The following is a 24,479-nucleotide window of genomic DNA, read 5'->3' as shown; positions in this document are numbered from 1 at the left end:
GCTGACATCGCCATCGTCCGGCTCGCAGGGTCTCTGCTGAGCTTGCGCAGTGTTCTTTGTATGAAGCCTGCCGTTTTTAATCCTGCTAGCATTTCAGAACTTCTCTTTGTCCTGGTCTTCTAAAAGTTCGTAATAATGTGGTGTTAACTCATCACACGTAATTTGTGGCCTATAGTTCTGGGGGCTTTTCTTATATTTAAAAAACAAAAGTGTCGCCCTCCCCTTTACCTTCTGCAGTGCCTGTGAACCAGGCGTCTCCGGGCTGAGCCCCTGTTTCCTTGCGTTCCCTCTCCTATTGCCCATTTTACTGTCTTTTTGCTCTACTTTCTGGGTGATTTTCTCGCTTTTAAATCCATTCATTTTGCTGAAACTTTCATCTGAGTTCTCACTTTGTGGGTAAGGCCCTTTTCTGTTCCATACGGACTCCTTCTTAAAGCATCTTTGTGTTTCCTGGATGCGCTGTCCTCTCGCTCTCGACTCTGAAAACATTCTGTCTTCTGTTTCCTGTGCTGCGTCTCCTTTCTTTGAGTTCCTTTTTCTTCTTCTCTGGCATTTTGTTTGTTTGGTCTCGTCCTCACACGTCTGGGTGGCCTCCGTCTGTGTTCATCTTTACTCGAGACACGAGAACCCAGTTAGGTGCCCTGAGGCGAGTGGAGCGAGTGGGCCAAGGCCGTGCCAGCGGCCGCCGGCAGCGGGTGGGGTGAGTCTCGGTGGTGTTCGCCCTTGTGTGGTTCCTCAGGACCACCGGAGGTTCGTAAGTTTCGTAAGGTGTTGCTGGGGAGGGCGACTAAGGTCCCATGTTTAGGGTGCCAAGTTTCACTTCATTCTTTTGTGCTTCATTATTCGGAGGAGACCTGAGTCTGGATTCGGTTTGATTGAATTTCTCTAAGTGATAAATCCTTGGTTTCCCTCAGTGAGAGAACCGGATGCTAGCTGCTTGCTGTGCAGGACGGGGAGAGGACCTGGCTCTGACAGCCTGGTGCGTAACCTGTTCACTGGCGCTGCTGGTTTGCAGCACCCAGCGCCGCCCCTGGTGACTTCCCGGGTTGCTGCCGACCAGTGAGCCCACTGCGTCCACACACACACACACACACACCCCAGGACTCAGGTGGCAGCTGCCCCTGCTCTGGCTGAGTCACTTACACACCTCTGTCCACTTTCCATCTTCCTAAAATTTGTTGACATCTCTCATCTGCTTTTGTCTTTGTTCCTGTTCTCAGTGTCTTTATGGTTCATACCCTTTTCATTGCTTCCCTTTTATCGCAGGGAGTTTTAGGATTTTGCTGGGGAATGGAGATAAACACACGTAAATAATCCATCCTGAGCAAGAAGCCGTCTGCATCAGACAGCTTTTGCTGTATAACAAGCAGTCTGAACACATTGTGGTTTAAAACGAGCATGTGTTGTTTCTCACAGCTTTGTGGGCTGGCTGGGCAGTTCTTCTGGGCGAGGAACCTGTCACATCACTTTCATCGTTTGAAGATTCTCATCTATTTTTTTCAAAAGTTGTTTTATATTTATGAAAATATAGTTTAAAAATAAAGTATAATTTGGGGAAGAGGGTATATAGCTCAGTGGCAGAGCACATGCTGAGCATGCCTGAGGTCATGGGTTCCACCTCCCGTACCTCTGTCAGATAAAAGGATAATAATAATAAATAAGTAACCCTAATTACCTCTCCCCACCCCCAATTTTTTTGAAGGTATAATTCTAATATTCCTGGTGAATTTTCTGCTTTGCTATTCTCTGTCATGACTGGTGTGCTTTCCACTGAATCCAGGTGACAGAATACACAGACCTACCAGTGCTGCATCCAGGGTTTGAGACTCTCCCGAATTACCTAAACCTTAGAATTTCAGGAGGGTAACTGATACGGTAATGGTCACACTTGTAAACCCTACAGTTCAGAATTTCGGAGTGTGTTACTAGCCTGCTGGTTCTAAATGGAGTCCTGTCAGTCGTGCGGGGTTTGCTCTGTGACAAAGTGGGGTTGCTCCATTATTCACTTGGTCATCCTGGTTGCTTGTTTTGCAGAGTACAGACTGCAAGGCTGTGATTAGCACCATGGAAGGCAGCTCCTTAGACAGCAGTGGGTTTTCTCTCCACATCGGCTTGTCTGATGCATATCTCCCAAGAATGTGGGTCGAAAAACATCCGGAGAAAGAAAGCGAGGTATAGTCCTCCTTACTTCCAAGTGGGAGACGCTGACCACTAGAAATGGTAACAGCAGGAAAGCTGGAAAAGTTATAAGTATGTACAAATTAAACACTCCTGAAAAACCAGTGAGTCAGAGAATAAATCACATGGGAAATAAAAAATTCTCAAAACAACTCGAAGTGGACATGCAGCAAAAGCAGTTCTAAGAAGGAAGTTCACAGCAAGAAACACCTGCATCGGAAAAGTGGGACAACTGCAGAGTGACGCGCCACCGCTGAGTGCGGCGTGTGAAAAGCATGGCGGGTCGGTGGGCCCATGAAGTGCCGGGAGCAGCGTGTCGTGGCTCACCTGGTCTGTGACCTTCTCGCTCACTGGGTTTGCTCTCAGTGGCTTGCACACAGCGCCTGTGTCTCTGCGTTTATGCCTCTGTCGTCTTTGGGGCTTACAGGGTTTTTGCCAACCACCCCCACGACAAGTGGCGCATCTGCCCTGGAGCTGAGACCTAGCGAGGCACGGTGGGATGGAGCTGCGGGGCCCGGCAGGGTCAGCGGGCCATGCTTAGGTCTTTGTCATTCTATCCCAACTGCGTGTCCGTCATTTAGAAAGATCTGGGGGTGGGTTTTTGGGTTGAAATTCTGTGGTCTCGTGGCACATACAGCAGTACCAGTGTAAACAACCAGCCCAGTTTACCTGATGAGCAGCACCCGGCGAGCCGCTGTTTCTCCTTGCAGGCCTGCATGCTTGTCTTTCAGCCAGACCTCAGCCTCGCCCTCGCTGAGCGAGCTGGGACGAGTGAAGTGATCATTTGCCTCGATTGCTCCAATTCCATGGAGGGCACGACGTTCTTGCAGGCCAAGCAGATTGCCCTGCATGCACTGTCCTTGGTGGATGAGAAGCAGAAGATAAACGTCGTGAGGTTTGGCACAGGTGAGTGCTCTCTGGGTCCCTCCGCAGCGTACTGCCCCCTAAACGTCAGCGCCGCAGGGATGAAGCAGATGACGGCTGGCGGACGGACCTGCGCAGGGACACACAGTGCAGCACGGCGTCACGAGCAAGGACTCCGGCGCCAGGTCCCCGGTTCCAGTCCCACCTCTGCGCTAATTAGCCCTTGGTGTGGCCTTGGGCAAGTCACCTGAACTTCCTGTGCCTCGGTTTCCTTGTCTGTAATGTGGGAGTAATAGTCCCCACCTCAGGGAGCTGTTGTGAGCACTGAGCTAGGGTATAAAGGACTCGAAACGGCGCCTATTGAGTGGTAGGTGCGGCATAAGTACCCCTGTCATCAGTGTTACCAGCTGACCCAAATGCAAGGCCTTGGTCTGAGGGTCCCAGGGAGGAGGACGGGACGCTTGAAGTCCGCACACCAGTAGGAGATCTGTAAGGAATGGTCTCAGGAAGCATCAGATCAGCCCTATTAAAAGATGCCGTCCTCCAGGGGGGGTGGGGACCGGGGACACGTCAGCCACCAGAAGAAGGCACTTCGGGGAGGAGAGAAGCAGCAGAGTGGAGCGAGGGGACACTCGGTCCTGCCTGCTGATCCCAATCTTCCAGCCGCTCATCAGAAGGCCCCGCGCCTTTACGAAGGAGCCGGGGTCGCCACTGCTGGGGACGGGGGTCAAACATAGCGGGGTGCAGGGCAGGGAGGGACAGCGCGCCCCTGCAGAGGCCTGCTGCCTGGGCCCCACGTCCTGCATCTCTCTCTGCGGACCATCTGCTCCAGAACAGGCGTCTACACACCTGACTTGACTCAGAGCATTTGGCTCAGTAAAGTGCCTAGCTTGAAGGCACTAGAATTTATTATTTAAAGGAATCCTGCCATGAATTTTTGCATGTTAAAACTATCAAACATTATTGTTTGTTAACAGTCAAAAAAGTGAATATTTAATGACAACACCTCTTGCCAATCTTATTACACAGGTTACAAGGAGCTGTTTTCATACCCGAGGCACATCGCAGGCAGTGACACGCCCACAGAGTTCATCATGGTGAGCACACAAAGCGCCCCTCGTCCCCTGAGCCTTCTGCCGAGTGTTGGTTCCCTCCAGGACTTACTCCCAGTGAGACGGCCACTGGAACCCCGGCCCTTCAGTGTTTGTGCGCTAATGGGCTCTTTTAGTTCATTGATAAAAGTGGTATGAACGCATTTAAAAAATGAGAAATCGTAAAAGGTAGAAAGAAGAAAGTCACAATTCCACCACCCAAACACAGCACTGACAGCTTGGGAGTGTTTTTTGCTGTCCCCTTTTTTTTCTTTTTTTTTTTTTTAATTGAGCGAGCTAGGAATGCCCAGTCACCACCTCAGTCTAGGCTGGCAATCCCAAGGGATGTTTTGATGTAATTTTCTTTGAAAACCATTAAAAAAAAAAGTGCCAAGTGATAATATTGTATTTACTGTGTGACATGAAATAAAACTAAAAGGATATATGTGTAATTGGTCCACAAATGAATAATTAGGAAAAAAATTTTCAGTGATGATGTCTCTACATTAAGAGATGTGTTTCAGTAAATGATTACCGTCACTGGTGAATGCACCCAAAAAGGAGTAAATAGTCTTTCACTTCATTTCCTCCAGGCTGCTGCAGCCACCATGGGAAACACGGATTTCTGGAAACTGCTCCGGTATTTGGCCTTGCTGTCCCCTGCTCAGGGGTTACGGAGCATCCTCCTCATTTCCGACGGGCACGTCCAGAACGAGAGCCTGACACTGCAGCTCGTGCAGAGAAACGTCCAGCACACCAGGCTGTTCTCCTGCGGCGTTGGGTGAGTGAGGGGCTCAGGCACATGGAGACCGTGGGGAAAAGGCCGGGAGGTTTTCTGTTGGCCTGACGGGTTCTGGGGACGTTTTCAAGTCCGTGTTGAGGTGCAGGCTCTGGGCAGCCACCCGCGTCTCAGAACCTGAAGTGGCTGCTTATTAGCTGGGACCTCGGAAGGTTTCTTAACCTCCCTCTGTGAAACGAAGGGGATAATGAAAAGGCCGGGGCTTTAGTAGGTTTGCCCTGAGAATGAAATGAACTCACGTTTACAGAAGGCGCTTAGAGCAGCCGGCACAGGGCAAGCACCCAGTCAACACTGGATATTATTTCATGGAACAACCCCAAATTCCAACTTACCCTCTGAAGCCTAAAGATCTGGCCGGGCTGGGCCCACACACCGTGGCTGACTGTGCCTTGGGCTGAGGACTGTCCCTGGCTTGGCCCCGCTCCAGCCCAGGCTGCTTTGTTCTATCCCGACCCCAGCCCTTCTGACTGCTGTGAGCGTTTGTTTTCTAACCCTGTGATGTATGGAAAAGCTAAAACCCCATGATTGTTGGAGGTAACTCCCTCCCCAACTGTAGTTAGCTTTTTTGGATTGATCTGAGGATTATGATGAAAATATACGGAAAACAGCAACAGAGGGGCCAAAGCAGGCCTGTCCCTCCCCGGTGCGGCCGCCATCCTGGCAGGTGGTCCCCAGGCCCCCTGTTTGAGGCGGTGCCAAGCAGGACCCTCCGTCCTCCAATGGCAGGGGATGAGGAGGGGGTTCCACCTCTGGGTGGGCCTCACTCTGAGCTCCAGGAGCTGCCCCCGACTGCCACCTGCCTGGCGGGCTCTCTTCTGTCTGCCCCTCCTCAGTCCTGGCTCTGGGTCCCCTTCCTGTCATCTGAGGCCTAACAGGGCAGCCAGGCCAACCAGCAGGTTTGTCCAGCCCACAGTGGACTCCCATCAGGAAGGTTCCAGCAGAAGTTACCCGGCTGACTGGCAGCACTGGACACAGGTGCCCAAATCTGACCCCTCAGCTCAGGTCCAACCCTCAGCTCAGCTCCAACCCCTCACCTATGATCCGACCCCTCACCTCAGGTCCGACCCCTCACCTCAAGTCCGACCCCTCCTCTCAGCTCAGATCCGACCCCTCCTCTCAGCTCAGGTCGGACCCCTCAGTGCAGATCAGGCCCCTCGGTCTCAGGAGGCACTGGCCTCTGTGGGTCCTCTTCGAGGACAGACACTGCTCTGTGACCGACCAGGGGGTCATGGGGACGTGTGCTTTCCTAAGTGCCAGGAAGTGGATGAAAAGGAGCAGATGGGGTGACAGTGGAGGGAGGGTGTGAGCCTCCTCGGGGAGGTGACTTTGTGCTTAGACACCCCCACCCTGAGGACACTGGAATTGTTACCGATGTTCCGTCCAGTTTTTAGTACCTTTCTCCATGTTTCAGCCTCATTTTACGTGTACTCGTTTGTGTCACAAACTCTAGCAACGTTTGTGAGTTCTTCAGGAGTAGAAACTGTCCTGCCTGTTTAACAAGCTGTCCGCTTAGGTCCACACAGCAGCCTCCCTAACCTACAAAATCTGCAAATACAAATAAACTCCTGCTTAAGGGTTATCTCATGGTATTGTAATCACTGCCAATTAATTTTGACAACTGAAGAGAAATTCAACTTTATCAATAAGCTCAAATATATTTCCAAAATCACTTTCTTGAGCTCTTTTTCTGAAAAATTATCCATCATTTCTCTAAAATTTCAAGAGGAACCTCTCTAAGAAAGTCATTCTTGATTAGTTGTAGAATCATTATCAAGAGAAATTCAGTAGGACGTTGTTGTTGAAATACCAAAGGTTGTCTTTGCTGGAATGAAAGTTACTTCTCACATCTTTGATCTATAAATGTGGATCACATTTTAAGATGCAGACTGTATGAGCTACCTTGCCAGTCTTGACTTTGGGGATCAGATTCGGGTAGCTTTATATGCACTGGTTGGTATCCTTATCAGCACTCTGATGCCTTTTGGGGATTTCTCAGAATCATCTACTCCCTCCTTTGGTAAATCAGAAGGCAAGAATTTCTGCTTTTGTCTACTATGAAGGAGACACAAGTCCTCTGATATATGGGCACTTAGAGTACCCAAAGCTTCAGATGCTTCATAAGTTTTATATCTAACCTCAGCTACAGAGCAGTAAGCCTTCTGCATGTGATGTCTCTTCCATTGAGTTTTAAGCTGTGTCAACATTAACTGTATGTACTTCAAAATGTTTCTAAAATTTCTTTAAAACTGAAACGTGAAATGTCATCAGTTCTACAGCAAATCGTCATATCTTAAGGACTTTGTCCCAACATGGTGCTGGAGTATTTGAATATTTTAACTCAAAATCCAAACATAGTTGGAAAAAACAGGTATGTTTCTCAAACATCTAATTTCTAGTCTTATGTCTAAACATGGAAACATTATCTTCTTAGAAATCTAGTGACAGTAATTTCTGTGTTTTCATTAATGGAAAAGGGAGCTAGAAAGAGGCAAAAGCTCCCTAAAGCATATGTCCCTGCCCTCAGTCACTGCCAGGCTCGCATTTAGCAGGAACACAGGATATACCTCATTGGCGTATTCTCCTAGCTAATAGTTTGATTTCTGCTTTATAAAATGCCATGGGTTAATTTTTCTAAAGTGAAGCATTACACACATTTTGCTATGATTAATTTTTATTGTGGCAAAGTATACAAAAAATTTACCATTTTAATCATACAATTCAGTGTCATTAAGTTCACTCACAATATCCACCACCACGCATCCATCCCGAGAACTTTTCCGTCTTCCCAAACAGAAACTCTGTCCCCAAGTTAAACAGTGACCTCCACCCAGCCCCAGGCACCCACACTTCTACTTCCTGTCTCTGTGAATTTGACTACTCTAGGGATCTCATCGAAGTGGAATCCTATAATATTTGTTCTTTTGTGCCTGGCTTATTTTATTTGGCATAGTGTTTTTAAGGTCCATCCATGTTGTAGCATGTGTAGAATTTTCTTCCTTTTTTAAGGTGTAATCATATTCCATTGTGTATATAGACTGCATTTTGTTTATCCACTTATTTGTTGATAGACATTGGGGTTGTTTCCACCTTTTGACTATTGTGAGTTATGCTGATATGATTATTGGCATACAAGCATAAGTTTGAGACTCCAATTTCAGTTCTTTTAGATATTTACCCAGAAGTGGAATTGCTGGATCACATAGTAATTCTATGTTTCGTTTTTTTAAGAACTACCATACTGTTGTTCACTGTGGTCGCACCATTGTACATTCCTGCCAGCAGTGTGCGGGGGCTCCACTTTTTCCCACATCTTCACCAACACTTATTTTCCGTTTTTTTGTTTTTACGTAGCCATCCTAGTGGGTGTGAGGTTATATCTAATAAAGGTTTAGATCTGCATTTCCCTAATAACTAATGATGTTGAACATCTTTTTATGTGCTCATTAGCCATTTGTGTATCTTCTTTGAAGAAATGGCTATTCAAGTCCTTTGTGGTGTTAATTTTTATAACTGGAATCTACTCCATGCCAAAGCTGTATATTAGTTATTAACTAATAGAATAATTTTACGATGTTTTGTGAATTTAAATTACGTGCTAGTGCTGTTATTAAAAATTCTACATAAAATCTTTTTGGAAGAGTACCCTGTAGCAGGAAGGAGGCAAAAAAAAAAAAAAAAAAAAGCTACAAATCCCAAAGGAGAGAATATAAAATTATTTTAAGTGTTGAGTAACCATTTCTGGATATAACTTTGAAAGAGGAATAATTCCTCTCTCACACATGCAGATAGAAGACCAGATGACTCGGATGCGTTCTCCGAGTTGCCACTCAGTCTCGGTCAGATGGCAGCAGCTGAGCACAGACGCCCCCGAGCCCCTGCAGGCCCCCGCCCAGGTGCAGTCCTTGTTCCACAGTGACCGGCTCCTCGTCTACGGGCTTATTCCTCATTGCACGCAGGTAAGGAGCACACAGCTGATTAACTGGGGGAAGAGCAATGTATTTTGCTCATAATTTTCTTTTTCTTTTTTTCTTCCCTTTCCTTCATCCTCAAATTCTCATTAATATGCTGGCAAATTTTCTCCTGGGAGCACAATGGCTGGTTAACCGAGGGCACCAGAGAGCCTTTTAATTCTCATGAAAACCACTGAGAGAATCACTGCCGAGCTAGCCAAGACCCTGTGAAGTAGAAAAGCTCACAAGGAATTCTTTTTTCCCCATTTCAGGCAACACTGTGTGCGTTAATTCAGGAGAAGGAATTTTCTACAGTGGTATCAACTACTGAGCTTCAGAAGACAACTGGAACTGTAAGAGTCAAATCTTGAGCTGTGGACTCGCTCCTTTTGAAAGTTTAAGCGACTTTCTTTTCCCCTGTCATGCTCCGTGTACGTCCTGTGCTGCTGCTTTCTGTGTGGACGTTTTGCACGTGGTCGTTATCTGCACAGATCAGGACGTTTTCCTTCAGTTTCTAAGGCAGCAGCTCTTCGTCTGGGGTCTTGAGTCCAGGTGGATCCATGTGGGCGTCAGAATAACTGCAGTTAATTTTGGCATTTTATGCATGAAAAATTTTTAGGGCAGTTCTCAAAGATGTCTGCATCTCCATAAAAACTGAGTGCCGCTGGTCCGCCTATGCCACTTTAAAACATGAAGTGTAACAATACCGGACAGGAGTAAGACGGGTCACGTACTGAGGGAACGTTTGCTTTTTCTGCTTTCGGATTAAAAGCAAGTGAATTGTCTCCAAAAAGCTTGTAGTACTTGCTTTAGTACTGAATCTGCTGTAGCTAAATCTGGACAACTCCAGACCTTTGTCTATGCTGTGTACGTAACTGGCTGTTCATGGGAGAATTTGTATAACCAGGTAAACTATTTCCCAAACATTCCTGGTTGTTTAGTGTTTTAAATAAAGCACAGCTTCCATTTTGGCCCTGAATCAGTAAGTGTAACGTTACTCACTGACAACTTACGTGTAGAACTGAAGGGCATCTTCATACTGTTTTAAAAACTGAGTTTAAGGGAAGTAAAAGGATTTTCCCTGGGAGGAGGTCGTGCTCCATACAACCACAGTTGTTAGAGTTGTGCTTGCTCTGTGAACCAGGGCCTGTTCAATAACAAAACTACAAGAATTGGAATTATCACTGAAAGGAGAGGCTGCCTTGTAAGTTCTGTTTCTTAGTCGTTTGAGAAGACGGGGAGGAATCTTTCGCCTTGAGCCTCCTTGTGTGCTCTTGGCGGCCCCTTCTGAGTGGAGACCACACTCGTGATCTGGCGTCACAGCACGAAGTTGGCTCCTACTGTTTACATCTTTTGAAATAAGTTGAATTGGCAAAACGGCCTTTTATAGACAAGGCAAAGTATAGGGACAGAAAACAGACAGTGGGCGCCCGGGCCCAGAGGGGGCCATGCAGGGACAGGAGGGAGCTTTTTAGGGTGAGGGAACCACTCTGTGTTCATTTCAGTGGTGGTCACACAACTGTGTGCGTTCGTTAAAACTCATCAAACCGAACACTGTGAAAGTCTTATTGTGTGGAAATTACACGTCAAGTTTTAAAATCGCTTTCTCTGTGTGACTTTAATCAGAACCCCTCTGAGTCTTTTCCCCTTTGCTGCACAAACACAGATGATCCACAGGCTGGTGGCGCGTGCTCTGATCCGAGACCACGAAGACGGCGTCCTCCACGAGGATGAGAGGACTCACGAGGTTCGCTCTCTCACAGTAAAAGCCCTTGTCCATGGCTCTCGGCCTTTCTTACCTTGATTACCCATGGAGACGTCACGTGAGGACAGCTGGGTGCAGGGGGGCGTTGGTCACCATGGCTGTGATTTCCGTGCTGGGGTGCAGGGTGTGCAGGAGTTCCTTGATTGCGCGTTTGTTAATTTAGTTTGTTGAATGAAGTTACAGATGTCAGTGGCTTCCTGAGACCTCTGTGATTATTTTACCATCGGAGGGAGGCCAGAGAGGCCCAGAGGCCGCTCTCTAAGCGCTGGGGTGTCCAGTTGCGCTGAGGAAGGAGCGGTGCAGGCCGTGACCCCAGAGCCCAGGCCCCCTGCAGGGACCCCCACGAGCCCCCCCACCCCAGATGGCTGGTCCTCTGGGCCGCTGTCAGATGAGGGTTGGGGCATTAGCACTTGGTGCCATCCCAGAAATAAGGCGCTGGCGTCCCACGCAGGGCGGTGGGTTCCCTCAGACAGTCGGGGTCCTCTGGTCCAGGCTCTGCTTCTGTTTTGCGTATGGCCCTTTTACCTCTGAGGCAGCTGCCCAGCCGCACCCCCAGACAGCCCTGAACTGGTCGTTGCACCCCTCGCACGTGGGAGCCGCAGGCTGTCTGCGAGAGATGTGGGAGCTCAGCACCCTTGACGGCGAGGGTTTTCATAAAGCAGCTGCAGAGGGCTGCTTACCGAGGAGTTCTTCCGTGGCTGAGCCAGTCCTTGAGTCCATTTTGCAGGAACGTTGAGTCACCTCCTTGAGATATTCAGACAGGGCCACTGACTCAGTGTTTAGTTGGAAGCTCTAATTGTAAGGTGATTCACCTTTCACTCAATAGCACCCTCTTAGATTGTCTAACGCTCGTTGAATCGGTCATACGTAGCTAAGTAGTGAACAGTAAAACCGGACGTGATTTCCTGTGTTTTATTCTATCCCAGATGAAGAAGCAAACCTTAAAATCTCTGATTATTAAGCTCAGTAAAGAAAACTCTCTCGTAACACAGTTTACAAGCTTCGTGGCTGTTGAGAAAAGGGTATGTATTGCTAATTCCTGGTTATTTACCTCATATTCACACACCAGGAAGATCACTCTTGCTCTCGCTGTGGCTGACGGGCAGGGAGGGGAGGGCCTCAGCGCGGGGCCGGCGGGGCTGGGGGGTGGGGGGCGGCGATGGTCTCCAGATGAGTTCCCAGTGTTTTTATTTTAATGTTATAATTAGATTACTTGCACGTGTACGTCAAGATGCACTACAGTTGTGTTACATTTTTGGCCTTTCCCATTTTATTAATCCAAGACCCTCAAAAGGAGAAAGGCCTGGGCTCCCCTTGCTCCAGAGAGGCCCTCACTCCCTCCCGACTTTAAGAGCAGAGCTGCGGAGGCTGTAAGAGGAGGGCGGGCCCGGGAGGAGGAGCTGCCAGTGTGCCGTCCTCTGCGCCTCCTCTCACCTGCGGCCCGGGACATACGCTCCGGATCCAGTCCATCCGACCCCCAAACATGTTCCAGACCAAACATTTACGAGGCTTTGGGGTTTCTAATAATAGTTCAATTGATAATATCTGTTTTGTTTTTACCTGATTGTGATTCAATGTAGGATGGTAATGAGTCACCGTCCCCCGACAGTCCAGATATTTTGGAACTTATCGCCCAAGAAGATGTAGATTTTCTGCCGTACATGAGCTGGCAGGAGGAGCCGCGCAAGGCCAGCACGAGCCAGGGGAGCATCAGCTACCAAGTAAGTCGCTGTTGTGTTTTCGTACTTTCACCGTGGTGGGGGGAACCCTGAGCCAAAGCAGCACCCTTTCACCCATGTGCACGGAACTGTTGTCTCCCTGATGCTGGGAACTTTTGCACATTTATAAAAAAGCTGTCACGTGACCGAGAAGGTCGCTGTATGTCAATGTAGTTGTTGTAGACAGGCGTCACCCAGCAAGGTCAAGCCATTTACTGAGTGAGAGAGTAGATGTGCCGTAATAATCTAAACTCACCACCCGTGTTTCCTGTAGTGCACAGGGATTTACATTGTGGCTTTAAAGCCAGAAACGTGATGACGTCGAGAAGCGTGACTTGAATGAAAATTGGGAGGCATAGTCAAAAGCCAAGGAATGAAACGGTGCCCACGAGACTCTCAGGCACCCAGGGTCAGAGAAGTAAAATTGCCAAAATTTAGGAATTTAGAATCTAAGGAAAAATTTTGTGAAGAGACAAATCTGGGGGAAAACACAATATATGCAATATATTCATTTCCTTTGATCCATTTTAACATTACTGTGTTCGTTAAGCATATAAAAACACGTTCGATGTCACCTGCTTTGCTCCTAAAATCGCGTTCAGTGTGTTTGAGACAGTGAATCACACACAGCAATCATTTATACTAATTCTGCAAGTACCCTGGACCTTGATACTTCCAGATCTAAACTGGTAAGATGAAAAATTACAAATTACAAAATTACAAGTTAAATTGATGACTTGATCATTTATCTTTATTTTAGTCAAAATAGTTTTTCTGAATGAACCATGTAATTTAGCAAAAATCTTGAAGCCTCGGTTACTCTTCCTCAGGATTTATCTCATTTGCCAGAATGTGGCCGTGAAGCATCCCCCTTGGAATTACTTCAGGCAGCAGGAGCTCACGGGAGGAGCACCGGGCCCTGGGGTCCGTCCTGGCTGCGCCCACTCGCTTGAGCTGGGGGTCTCCGTTTTCTCCACGGTCAGACGAGCCCCTAGCGGGTGCTCAGCGCCTTTCCTCAGACCACACATGTGGAGGGGTGGGGGTGTTCACACCCAGGCCTGCAGGCGGGCGGGCCCGCTTGATTTAGGGCCGTTCCTCGTGCACTCACCCCGACCACTCTTTTCCTCCTCACCCGTGAAACCACATGGAAAACACATAAAAGGCAGAGATTTTGTAAAAAATAACTTCTGATCTAATTTTCAAGGTAAGTTGTTTCATTAAAGTCAATGATTTGCTGTTAGTAGCAACACACTGACGCGGGCCCTGAGGCTGCAGCCCTGCGCTCCCTGTTTCCGCGTCTCTCTCAGGAGCGGGGCTGCCCCTCAGGAGATGACGGCAGCTAAACTAAACGTAACTAGAGACTGTGGGCCAGAAGGGGAAGAGGAGGGTGAGTGAGTTTGGTGAATGGAAGATTCATGCTGGGAAGTAGGGCTTATTTTGTTTATTTAGTAGAATTGTTTCTTACAGTCACGTGGTCCAGTATCCAGACAGTACAGCAGGGAGGCAGTGGACCCTCCCCGACTTCGTCCTTCACCCTGGTCCCCCCCAGAGGTATCCATTACTATGGGCTCCTTGTGGTATCTTTGCAGAGACAGCATGTGCATATAAGAGCTAAAGATGAATTTTCCCACCTGTTTAAAGGGACATGCTATATACAGTGTGTATACTATTACACACTGTTCTATACGTTGTTTTAAATCTGTACCTTGGAGAGCGATTAAAGAAGATCATCTCTGTTTTTATAGCTGAACAGCATGATGTCGTGTGGATACACTAGGGTTCACTTAGCGAAGTGTTTTATTCATGGACAGTTTGTTTCCTGTCTGTAACAAACAACACTGCAGTGAATAACCTTGCACATGTTATTTCCCATGGGTTGTAGTGTATTTGCAGGACGTATTTCTGAAAGGAGGCTTAAAGGGCCGGAGGGTATGTGCATTTAAAGTTTTAGATAGCTAGGGAATTTCTGCTACTGACTGTGATGAAGTAACGTCACCCATTTAAGAGCTGGATTTATTCTCCTATCTTAAACAACCAAAATAAATGACAAAAAATACCTGGACAGAATATTTGAAACAATGGTTTCCAGACACTGGACAACAGACAGAACAGAGGTGACCCCTCAGGGAAGAGAACATATGGGTGGGTCCTAGGGTCGCGCCAGCCTGAGGCCTGGGAAGAGTTTCCAGACTGTAGCCTGAGGACAGTGGACCCAAGCAGAGCCTGGTGGTGTCGCTGAGCTCGGAAGGCCGCGGGGGGCAGCGTGCTCTCTCTGAGGGAGAGAGCCCCCGAGACCTGCAGAGGGTCCCTTTGTGGTCTTGGCTGAGTGCCGATCAGTGTCTGTGTGAGGAAGCAACCTGGGGCCCGAGGAAGAACCACCAGAAAGGACCAGACTGAGAGGAAAGATCTCCGAGCAGCCGGGCATTGGTGCAGCACCCAGAGAGCTGTGGCTCCAGACCCACTGCCTTGCCAAAGGGTCTAGACTGAAGGCTATCCTCACCCCACCTACCAAGCTGGAAAGCAGGACTCAGAAGGATCAAGCTATTTCCAAATACCTGAATTATGTCCCAGAACAAAGCTCGAAACTAGGTAAAAGAATTTTTTAAAAACTTTCAGCACCCCAACAAAGTAGAACTGACATGTCTGGTGTCCATTCACAAATTACCAGGTAGGCAAAAAGGGGAAATAATGAGTCGTAATAAGGGGGAAAACCAATCAGTAAAACAGACCCAGAAATCAAGGTATCCCGGAGGCAGCAGACGAGGACATTCGAGCAGCTACTCTAAGTGGGCTCTGTGTTCACCCAGGTGGAAGGATTGAGCACGTGAACTAGATTCAGAAGATACAAGAAAGACCCAAATTGAACTTCTAAAGATGAAAAATGGCAGAGTCTGAGATAACAGATACACTGGATGTGATTCACAGCAGATTAGATCTTACAGAAGAAACAGTGAGACTACAAATACAGCAACTAGAAACTATCCAAAATGAAATATGGAGGGGGCAAAATGGACAGATAATCAGCGAACTGCAGGACAAAGCTGGGCACCTGTTGTACAATAAATCAGAGTCCCACGAGGAGGACAGGCAAAAATTTTTTTGAAAAAAGATAGCCAAAATTCTCCAAATTTCAATCAGACTATACACCCATAGACCCAAGGAGCTCAGCAAACCCAAGGGAAAGTATGGAGACAACGAGACCAAGGCGCCTCATAATCAAATTTCTTGAAGCCAAAGATAAAAAGGAAATCTAAAAGCAGCCTGAGGAAGAAGACGCTCACACAGAGGAACAAAGACGAGGAGCAGTCAGGCTTCTCGCTGGAAACAAGACAAGCCAGAGGACAGTGGAGCAGCATGTTTAGAGGGCTGAAGGAAAAACGGAAGAAAACCCTTCGCACCCTTCCCTTAGAATTAATCCTTACTTAAAATATCTTTTGAAAGTGAAGGCGAGGAGGACTCTCGGAGGAGGGTGGAGGAGGGAGCACAGCCACTGCCCTGGCAGAAGCTGTCTGAGGCAACGGTCTTGGAACTCTGGAGTCTGTTGAAGGCTTGCAAGATGGCGGGGCAGGCTCGGACCTTGAACTGCACCACATTGGGTTTGGCAGTGATTTCTTGGATATGAAACCAAAAGTGCAAGTAGAGGAAAAAAAGGCAAATTGGACTTCATGAAAATTAAAAACTTTCTGCATAGAAAGACAAAATTTAACAGAATAAAAAGACAACCCACAGAATGGGAGAAAATATTTGAAAATGATTTGTCTGATAAAGGGTTAATATCTGGAATATATAAAGAACTCCTAAAACTCAACAGCAAAACAAACAACCCATTCAAAAATGGGCAAAGGACTTGAATAGACATTTCTCCAAAGAAGGTACATGAATGGCCAATAGGCACATGAAAACATGCTCTACATTACCAATCATTAGTGAAATGCAGATTAAACTGAACTGAGATACCACCTCACTTCCATTAGGAATGGCAACACCAAAAAAAAAAAAAAAAGTAAACAACAAGTGTGCTGAGGATGTGGAGGAATTGGAACCCTTGTGCACTGTTGAAGGGAATGTAAAATGGTGCAGCTGCTGTGGAAAACAGTATATAGTAATGCCTCAAAAAATTAAAAACAGAATTCCCTACATGATCCAGAATTCCACCTCTGCGTATATACCCAAAAGAGGTGAAAGCAGGGTCTCGAGGAGATACGTGCATACACATGTTCATAGAAGCATTATGCGTAATAGATAAAACATGGAAGCAACCTGAAGTGTCTACCACTGGGTGAATGGATAAGTAGAATGTGGTCCGTACACACACAGGAATATTGTTCAGCCTAAAAAAGGGAGGAAATTCTGCAACACGCTGCAACACGGGTGAGCCTGGAGCACATTGTGCTCCGTGAAATAAGCCAGTCACAGAAAGACAAGCATAGTACGATCCCACTTCCATGAGGTACTTACAGTCGCCAGAGTCATGGAGACAGAAACGAGAACGGCAGTCGTCGGGGGCGAGGGGAGCGAGAATCGGGACTATTGCTTAACGGGAGCAGAGTGTCAGTTCCAGAGGGTGAGAGGCGTTACGGGGCTGGGGGTGGGGACGGCCGCACAGCCGTGTGAATGTGCTTAACACCACGAACTGCACACTTAAAACGGCCAAGATGGTCAGCTCTATGTCGCGTGTATTTTACCACAGTTTTTAAAACGGGGGGAGAGGGAAGGTGAAATTAAAACCTCTTTCAGAAGTACAAGAGCTGAAAGCATGGATCGGGACAAGGCCTTCACTACACTAGATGTTAAAGGAAGCCCTCAGAGGGAAATGGTGCCTTCCTGTATGGATCCACACAAAGGAAAGAAGAGCACTGAAGTGGGGACCCTGTTTAAATGTAATCCAGTGTTTTCTTACTCTTTAAATCTCTTTAAAATGTAGCTGATTCTTTAAGACAAAAATAATAACAATGTCTTGTGGGATTTAAAGCAAATGTAGAAGCAAAATGTATGACAGCACAAGGCAGGGAGAGAGGCGTTGGAGGTGCTGTTTTTAAGGACCTTGTATTATCGGTGAGGTGGTGATACATCCTTAAGTTCAGGATGTGTATTGTAAACCCTAAAACAACCACTTTAAAAAGAAAAAACCAGCGTAGCTAATAACCTAATGAAGACTAAAGAACATTCATCTAAGAAAGTGTAGTGAAAAAGGAAAAAGGGAAGAGTGAATAGGACAGATACAAAATGAGTAACATCATGGTAGATTTTACTCAAACTATATTGATAATCACACTTAAGGTAAGTGGTGTAAACACTCCAACTAAAAGGCAGAGATTGTCAGATTGAATTAAAAAGTAAAACCCAACCATATAGGGGCTATAAATTCATTTTAGACATAAGACTCTAAATACATTAAAGTGATGGGAAGATATTACTATACTCAACCTAAAAACATAGAAAGAAATGGAAGATAAAGCCTAAAGTGGCTGGATCTTTTTCCAAGTAGATTTCAGAACAAGGAATATCACTGGAGACAGAGAGATTTGATTCATGATAATAAAGGGGTCAAGTGACCAGGAGGCTCTTTCCGTCCTAAATGTTTGGTTATCTAGAAACAGCGCTTCAAAAATACGTGAAATGGCTCTACAGACTTACAGAACTAGGAGAAGGAGACAGATCCGTAATTAACATCAAAGATTTCAGACCCATTTCTAAACTGTTACAGAACAAGTGCACAGAAAATGGGTATGGATATAGAAGACCTGACGAACATCAGCCAAATTGACCTGTGGATTTAACATCCCCCCAGCGCAAAAGGGAACATATTCTTCTCGAGGGCACACAGAACATTTACCAAAATAGACCGTCCGGTGGAGCATTTAAGAAGTCTCAGTGAGTTAAGAGGATTGAAATCATACAGAGTAGCTCCCAGAGCACAGTGGAACCAAACTAGGAACCAGCAACAGAAAGACACCGGGAAAACCCCCAAAGGTCTGCAAAGTAAACAACTCACTTTAAATGAACCGTGGGTCAAAGGAGTGATCACAAGAGGAAGTAAAAATATTTTGAGCTGAATGAAAATGAAAACAATCACAACAAAAGTTGTGGGATATTTCTAAAGCAGTGCTCACAGGGAAATTTACAGTATTAAATGCTTAGGTTAAAAAAAGTCTCATAACACTGTCATAAGCTTCCACTTCAATACGATCAAATTAAATACAAAGTAAGTAGAATAAAGGAACCCCTTATATGTTCATTCCTGTTGCTGCAGCAGCAAATCACCAGAGTTAGCAGCGGAAAACAGCATTAACTGATACACTGCGTCGCCGTGCAGTGGGGCAGCAGTGTGACGGGCTCAGCTGGCTCCTGGGCCTCACGAGGCTGGGGTCAAGGAGCCCCCGGGGCTGCACGTCTTTCTGGAGGCTCCTGGGATGGACTTAGGCTAACGCAGAATTCAGGTCCGGCTGCTGTGGGGCTGCAGCCCCACCTCCTTGCTGGCCGTCAGCTGTGGAGCTGTTCTCAGCCTCTAGATGTGCGTGTACTCCTCCGTGCCTGTTCTCCTTCCTCCACCCTCAAAACTAAGTTCAAGTCCTCACACTTCAAATCTCTGCCTTCCCTCTTCATCTCCCTTCTGCTGCCCTTAAGGATTTATGTGATTACGTTGGGCCCACGTTCATAAATTTTTCTAAACTTCACATGTAAACGTAAAGGATCTTGGTTCGCCAGAACAACAGTGGAAAGGAAGAGGAGGCTGGCGGTCTCACACTCTGGTTTCCAGACTTACCCTGAGGCTGCAGTGATTAGGAGACTGTGGTATTGACATAAAACGGATATACAGACCTTTGGAACAGAGTCGAGACGTATGTCCACCTGTATAGAGTCAACTGATTTTCTACAAAGGTACCAAGACAAGGCAATGGGGGAAAAATGATCTTTTCAATAATGACTCCGGAAAAGTTGGCTAGCCATATACTAAAAAACAAAACAAAACAAAAAACCTCTACCCTTGCCTCACACCCTGTAAAAAGACTGGCATATTGATTTTAATGTAACAACTAAAACAAGAATATCTGGAAGAAAATATAGGAGAAAATATTACTGAATTAGGGTTGGACAAACATTTCTTAAATTAAAAAAGCAAACTAAAAAATATTGCTGAACTGGACTTCATTAATATTGAAAACTTTTACTTGTCAGAAGACTGTTAAGAAGATGAAAGGGCAGACCACAGACTGGGGGAAAATGCAAAGCATGCTTGACAGAGATTTATCTAAAATGCATAAGGAAATCTCACAATTCAATAATAAGAGAACAACCCAATAAAATGATGAGCTAAAGATTTGAACAGACACTTCACCAGCGAAGATGTACAGACAGCAAGCAAGCACCCGCGAGGTGCTCGGCGCCATCTGTCACACAGGGAGACGCAGATGGGGACAGGGCGCCTCCCGCACGTGCCCTCCAGACGGCGGAAAGGGAGCCGTGTGCCAGGGTGGCGAGGACGCCGAGCACGTGTAGCTCTCACGCACTGCTGGTGGGCGTACAGAATGGTACATCCACTTCAGAAAACTCTTTCGCGGTTTCTTAAAAAGTTAAACATACACCTGTCGTTTGACCCAGCCAAAGAAACGAAGGCACGTGTTCACACAGGGAGTTGTGTGGAGTGTTCACTGTGGCTCTGTTTGTAGCAGCCAGAAGGTGGACACAACCATCGGGCGATGAATGAACAGACGAACCGTGAGAGCCACAGGACGGACTAGCACCCGGCAGTAGAAGGGGATTAGCCGTTGATCCGTGCAGCAGCCTGGGTGAATGTCAGGACGGCTGTGCTGAGTAGAAGTCAAACGAAAAATACAGACTGTGACTCCACTGACAGAAAACGTATGCAAACCAGCCGAGGGCGCTCGCTCGGTGGCCGAGGGGAGGGTGAGGCGGGCTGCCAGCGGCACGGGGGTGCTTCGGGAGTCACGTGTACACCGTTCTCTTCGTTGTGAGGGTGGTTTCGTGGACCTGTGTTCACTCCAGAGCTCATCAGCTTGGTGTCTGTTCCGACCAAGTCGGTCTGTTTTGAGGTTTTAAACAGCTCCCAGCACGTCGCCTTCTAGCAGGCTACACCGGGTCACACTCCCGTCAGCCGCCTGCCAGGGCCTGTTCCCTGCTCCCTCCCCAGCCCAGGGTGTGAGGCGACTTCTGATCTTTGCAGATCTGACAGGTGAAAAGCATACGGGTGATATTTAAATGATCGTTCGTTTCTTCGTAAATGAAGGGAGGCACACTTTCACGTCCCTGAAAGCCCTGCGCACTCACCATCTCTGTGGATTGTCTGTTAGTGTCCTGTGCCCTTTTTAGTTGTGATGTTGCTCATTTTCTCATTTATTTTAGTGAAATTATATATTAGGGAAATTTGCCCTTTGTGACATGAGTTGCAAAAGTTTCCCAGTTTGCCGTTTGTATTCTGATGTTGTTTACCATCTTCTTGTCATGCAGGTTTTTTAATGCAGTCAGATTCTTTAATCTTTAGGTTTCTTGTTTTTGTTTTATATTGCTTTGTATTTTGTCGTGCTTAGAAACAGCTTTCCCATTCAGAGATTATGCTTTAAAAAAATTTCCCCTTATTTATTTCTTTGAATAGCTTTATGGTTTCATGTTTACATTTAATTTTTCATCCAGTTGGAGTACTTCACTGTTTATTGAGTAATTCTTCTTTTCCTCAAACGGCTCGAAATGCCACCTTTATCACTCGCGAAACTCCCACGTTTTAGGGTCTGTTGCTGGACTGGCTATTCTGTTCCACTGGTTTGTCTGTTATAATTACTGCAATTTTATAAAATTCTTTAATGTCTGATGGGTCCAGTCCCTCACTGTTTTTCACTTTGCCTATCTAATTAAGCAACGTTTAACCAGATAAGCACTGTTTTCAAGTATTATTTTGAAATGTATGTCTTGTCACATGTTCTGCGTTAATTACTTAAATGTACGTTGAGATTTGCCTGAAATGGGAAGGGACTACTCTTTTTTAAAAAACAGCTCATCTACGTTGGTAAAATGAGAGGCTAATTATTTCCAAACTATCTCCAGGACTTGTAATTCATATAAAATTGAATTTTATTTTACATGCAGGTTTTAAGGAATGCTTTTTAAACGACATTCAAATAATAGGACTGACATAGCATCCCTCGTTCCCTTTTGTTTTACACATACTCATATTCTGGTGCAAAAGATACATTAATTTTTTTACTTTAAAGCTTTTGACTTTCTTTTCAGTTTTCTCATTCTCTAAATATTGCTGTAGTGCCGTATAGAGTACTTTGCTTCAAATTAATCGGCTTATTTTAGGGCTAATTTAACACAGTGGTATTGCTGATTGTCAGATCTTGGGCAAGTCCCTTCTCTGGTCCTCTCGTGGGAGATGAGGGAGTTTGAAATCCCGTGATTCCAGAGCAGAGAGACAAGGGCTCTGGTGGATCTGCCGCTGATGTTCCCTCCAGGTCTCGGGCTCCACGTCCGTGAAAGGAGGGCACGTGCTCATCCGCTCCCCACCTCTTATCCGGGGTAAGCGAGCGCTTGAGGTCAGGCCGTCAGCGAGTAGTGTGCTTGCCTGGCAGCTCGTATTCCTCCGGCCTCTCCCTCACACTGTGATTTCTCTCTCTGCACAGCCTCTGTCATCTGTCTCTGAATGGAACGAAGGCCTGAAACTCAAACTTCGGATTAAAAGACGTAAATCGTCGAAGCTGAAAGTTTCTAAAGATTCTGAAGTGGCTAGCTTAGGTCCCCAACCACCAGAAGAACCTGGAACACTCAGTTCTGAATGCAGGGGTGTGGAGAGGCTGTTGGATTTAAGTCAGGTGGAGTCGTTTAAGCAAACAGAAATTAAACCACTATTTACAAAAGCCATTGCACAAAAAATGGCTGTTTCCAGTGTTTTTGCCGCCCCTGGCTCATCCCATCTCCTAGTGCCCGCCTTTGCTGGCTGTCCTCCACCCTGCCCTCCCAACTCAGCCCCTCAGAGCTCTCTGTTTGGTTCTCCTGAGGATCCCCAGCAGTTGTTCGTGTCCTACAAGGATGATGAGGCTGATGAGGACCTGGAGTGGGACAGCTGCGCTGACGCTTCTCATGAGCAGGGTTTCCTTCGCTGGATGTCTCCCCAGAGCCCAGTTTTCAAATTCCTCGTGGGGTTCCCTCCTCCGGGTGCCTGGTTTACACCACAGCCCCCTGGAACTGAGCCAAGGGGCGCCCCCTGCGGCCCTGCGGGTTTCCGCCCGGAGCTGGACTCTCCCCTGCAGCAGCATCGTTTTCCCCCTCCTCCCAGAGCTCCTCCCCCTGTTCCAGCCGCGGGGTTCGGCTGTCACCACCCTGCTCTCTATTCTCAAAGCTCCCCAGCATCACTGAGCACCAGTTACCAGCGGCCAGGAGGTCTGTTTGCCCTCGCTAGCCAGGAACCGGGGGCTGCTCCTCCGTCAGACAGTCCTCCCAGAGCTGCACAGTCAGAGCCTCTCCAACGTGACTTTTCACGTCATGAGAGTTCTTCTAAAACAGACATTAAGAAAACACAGAGCTCTCTGATGATGATGTTTAAGCAGGTGCAAAGTAGGGCACAGTCTGACAGAAGCAGCGGTGACTTTGCCACAAGCTTTCAGGCACAAAAAGATGAGGAAGGTAGAGCCTGCGGACAGAGCTGGAGGCGTCCCGTGCCCTGGGCTGAACTCTTCAGCCTGCAAACTGAGGTACTGCTCTTGTTTCTCCTTGTGTCTGCCTTACTGAGCTCCAGGGTTAGAGCCATGCTAGTCAGAGTACCTGGTCATCACACCGACCACTGCCAGTCCATAGTGAGGTGAGGGGCTGGGGCCGGATGTGGCACTGCTTCCTTCACAGAAAACCTTGTTTTGAAAAACGCCAGTTGAACGAACAGTGTGCTCAATGATGGCTGGTGTTTACCTACCTGTATTCACCTGTTAGGCCAGAACACCGTGGAAGTGAGTGTTCATGTTCCTCAACTGAAAATCCACCTCCCTGGGGCCTGGGCGTAGTCAGGGGTGGAGCCTGTGTTTGGCATGGGCGAGGTCCTGGGTTCAGTCCCCAGTACCTCCATTTAAAGAAAAAAAAAAGGAAAAAAAGTAGAAGGAAACTAGCCTCCCTGGATGGGTCATGGGGAGAGGTTCTAGAACTGGTGAGTTCACCCTGACCTCGCTGTGAGGCTGTGCGCGCACCTGCGCGCCTTCACGTGAGGTCTTTGGGCTGCCGCTCAACATGGAAGACTGTGTTCGGGATTATCATCCCGTTCGTGAAGCTAGTAAAGACTCTATAAATGTGGTTCTTGCAATGGCACTGAGCGGTACTAAGGCCCCATCTTACATCTGTAATTATTTGTTTTGATGTGATGTAGTTTTGTGAAGCAGAAAAGCAACTTGACTTAGTGTAAGACTCAGTTTGGGTCCTAGCCCCACCCCTGCGTGATTGGGGCACGTCAGGTAGCCTTTCGGGGTCTTCCCCCTGATGGGAGTAGTAATAGCGTCTGTTTCATGGAGTGCTTAGGGACAGGGCTAGGGTTATTAAACAGGTTATTAAAATAAAAATATTATTATTAAAAATAATAACAGCTGCCCAGCTTCCCTGCCTGAGAGAACGTGGGATGGTGTGGCCGAGCTGCTGTCTGTGGGCCCTGCAGCCAGGCTGCGGGGCTCAACTCCTGCTTCTACTGCTCGTTAGTTGTGTGACTTTGGACCAGCTACTCACGTTTCTGTGCCTCAGTGTCCTCATCTGCAAAGTGGTCGTGAGAACAGTACCTCCACAAGAAGTGGCTGAGAAGATTAAAAAAACAGCCCTTGGTACTAGCTCAGTACCGGTTGGCACGTGTTACTTTTTTTAATCACTCCTGTTATTTTTCAAATTATTGCCGTAGACCCTTTAACCTGGCACCTGCCTATGACCTCACCTTTCTTTCTGATCCCTGTATCAGTTCACTGGGACCTGGGGTTTATCTGCTTCAAGGTTAGGATTTCCACATTCAGGCTTACAACACTCTTGTAAGCTTGAGGTAAAGGTTAGTTCAGACATCATGACACATTTTTAATGTTGAACAAAAGGAATCATGCTATTTAAAAGCTTGAGAAACATTGTTTCAAAGCATTACTA

General features: G+C 47.0%; 1 protein-coding gene across 6 annotated transcripts in view; it reads left to right on the top strand.

Annotated features, from left to right (window-relative positions):
- PARP4 (poly(ADP-ribose) polymerase family member 4) overlaps positions 1 to 24,479 on the top strand; it is a 67,582-nt gene that overhangs the window by 35,702 nt on the left and 7,401 nt on the right. For 3 of the 6 annotated variants that reach the window (XM_032496535.1, XM_032496536.1, XM_032496537.1), the window contains 11 exons: positions 2,035 to 2,172; positions 2,889 to 3,084; positions 4,072 to 4,139; positions 4,727 to 4,914; positions 7,201 to 7,300; positions 8,718 to 8,888; positions 9,155 to 9,235; positions 10,549 to 10,629; positions 11,574 to 11,669; positions 12,228 to 12,368; positions 22,004 to 23,071. In XM_032496535.1, coding sequence (XP_032352426.1) covers positions 2,035 to 2,172; positions 2,889 to 3,084; positions 4,072 to 4,139; positions 4,727 to 4,914; positions 7,201 to 7,300; positions 8,718 to 8,888; positions 9,155 to 9,235; positions 10,549 to 10,629; positions 11,574 to 11,669; positions 12,228 to 12,368; positions 22,004 to 23,071 — 2,328 coding nt within the window. Of the gene's footprint in view, positions 1 to 2,034; positions 2,173 to 2,888; positions 3,085 to 4,071; positions 4,140 to 4,726; positions 4,915 to 7,200; positions 7,301 to 8,717; positions 8,889 to 9,154; positions 9,236 to 10,548; positions 10,630 to 11,573; positions 11,670 to 12,227; positions 12,369 to 21,718; positions 21,900 to 22,003; positions 23,072 to 24,479 lie in introns of those variants that run through there. The other 3 variants (XR_004325825.1, XM_032496539.1, XM_032496538.1) reach the window with 3 other exon arrangements.

The sequence above is a fragment of the Camelus ferus genome, chromosome 14 (assembly GCF_009834535.1).
Source record: "Camelus ferus isolate YT-003-E chromosome 14, BCGSAC_Cfer_1.0, whole genome shotgun sequence".
NCBI lineage: Eukaryota > Metazoa > Chordata > Mammalia > Artiodactyla > Camelidae > Camelus > Camelus ferus.
The sequence above is the reverse complement of the archived record's forward strand: the minus strand, read 5'-3'. Positions and strand labels throughout refer to the sequence as shown.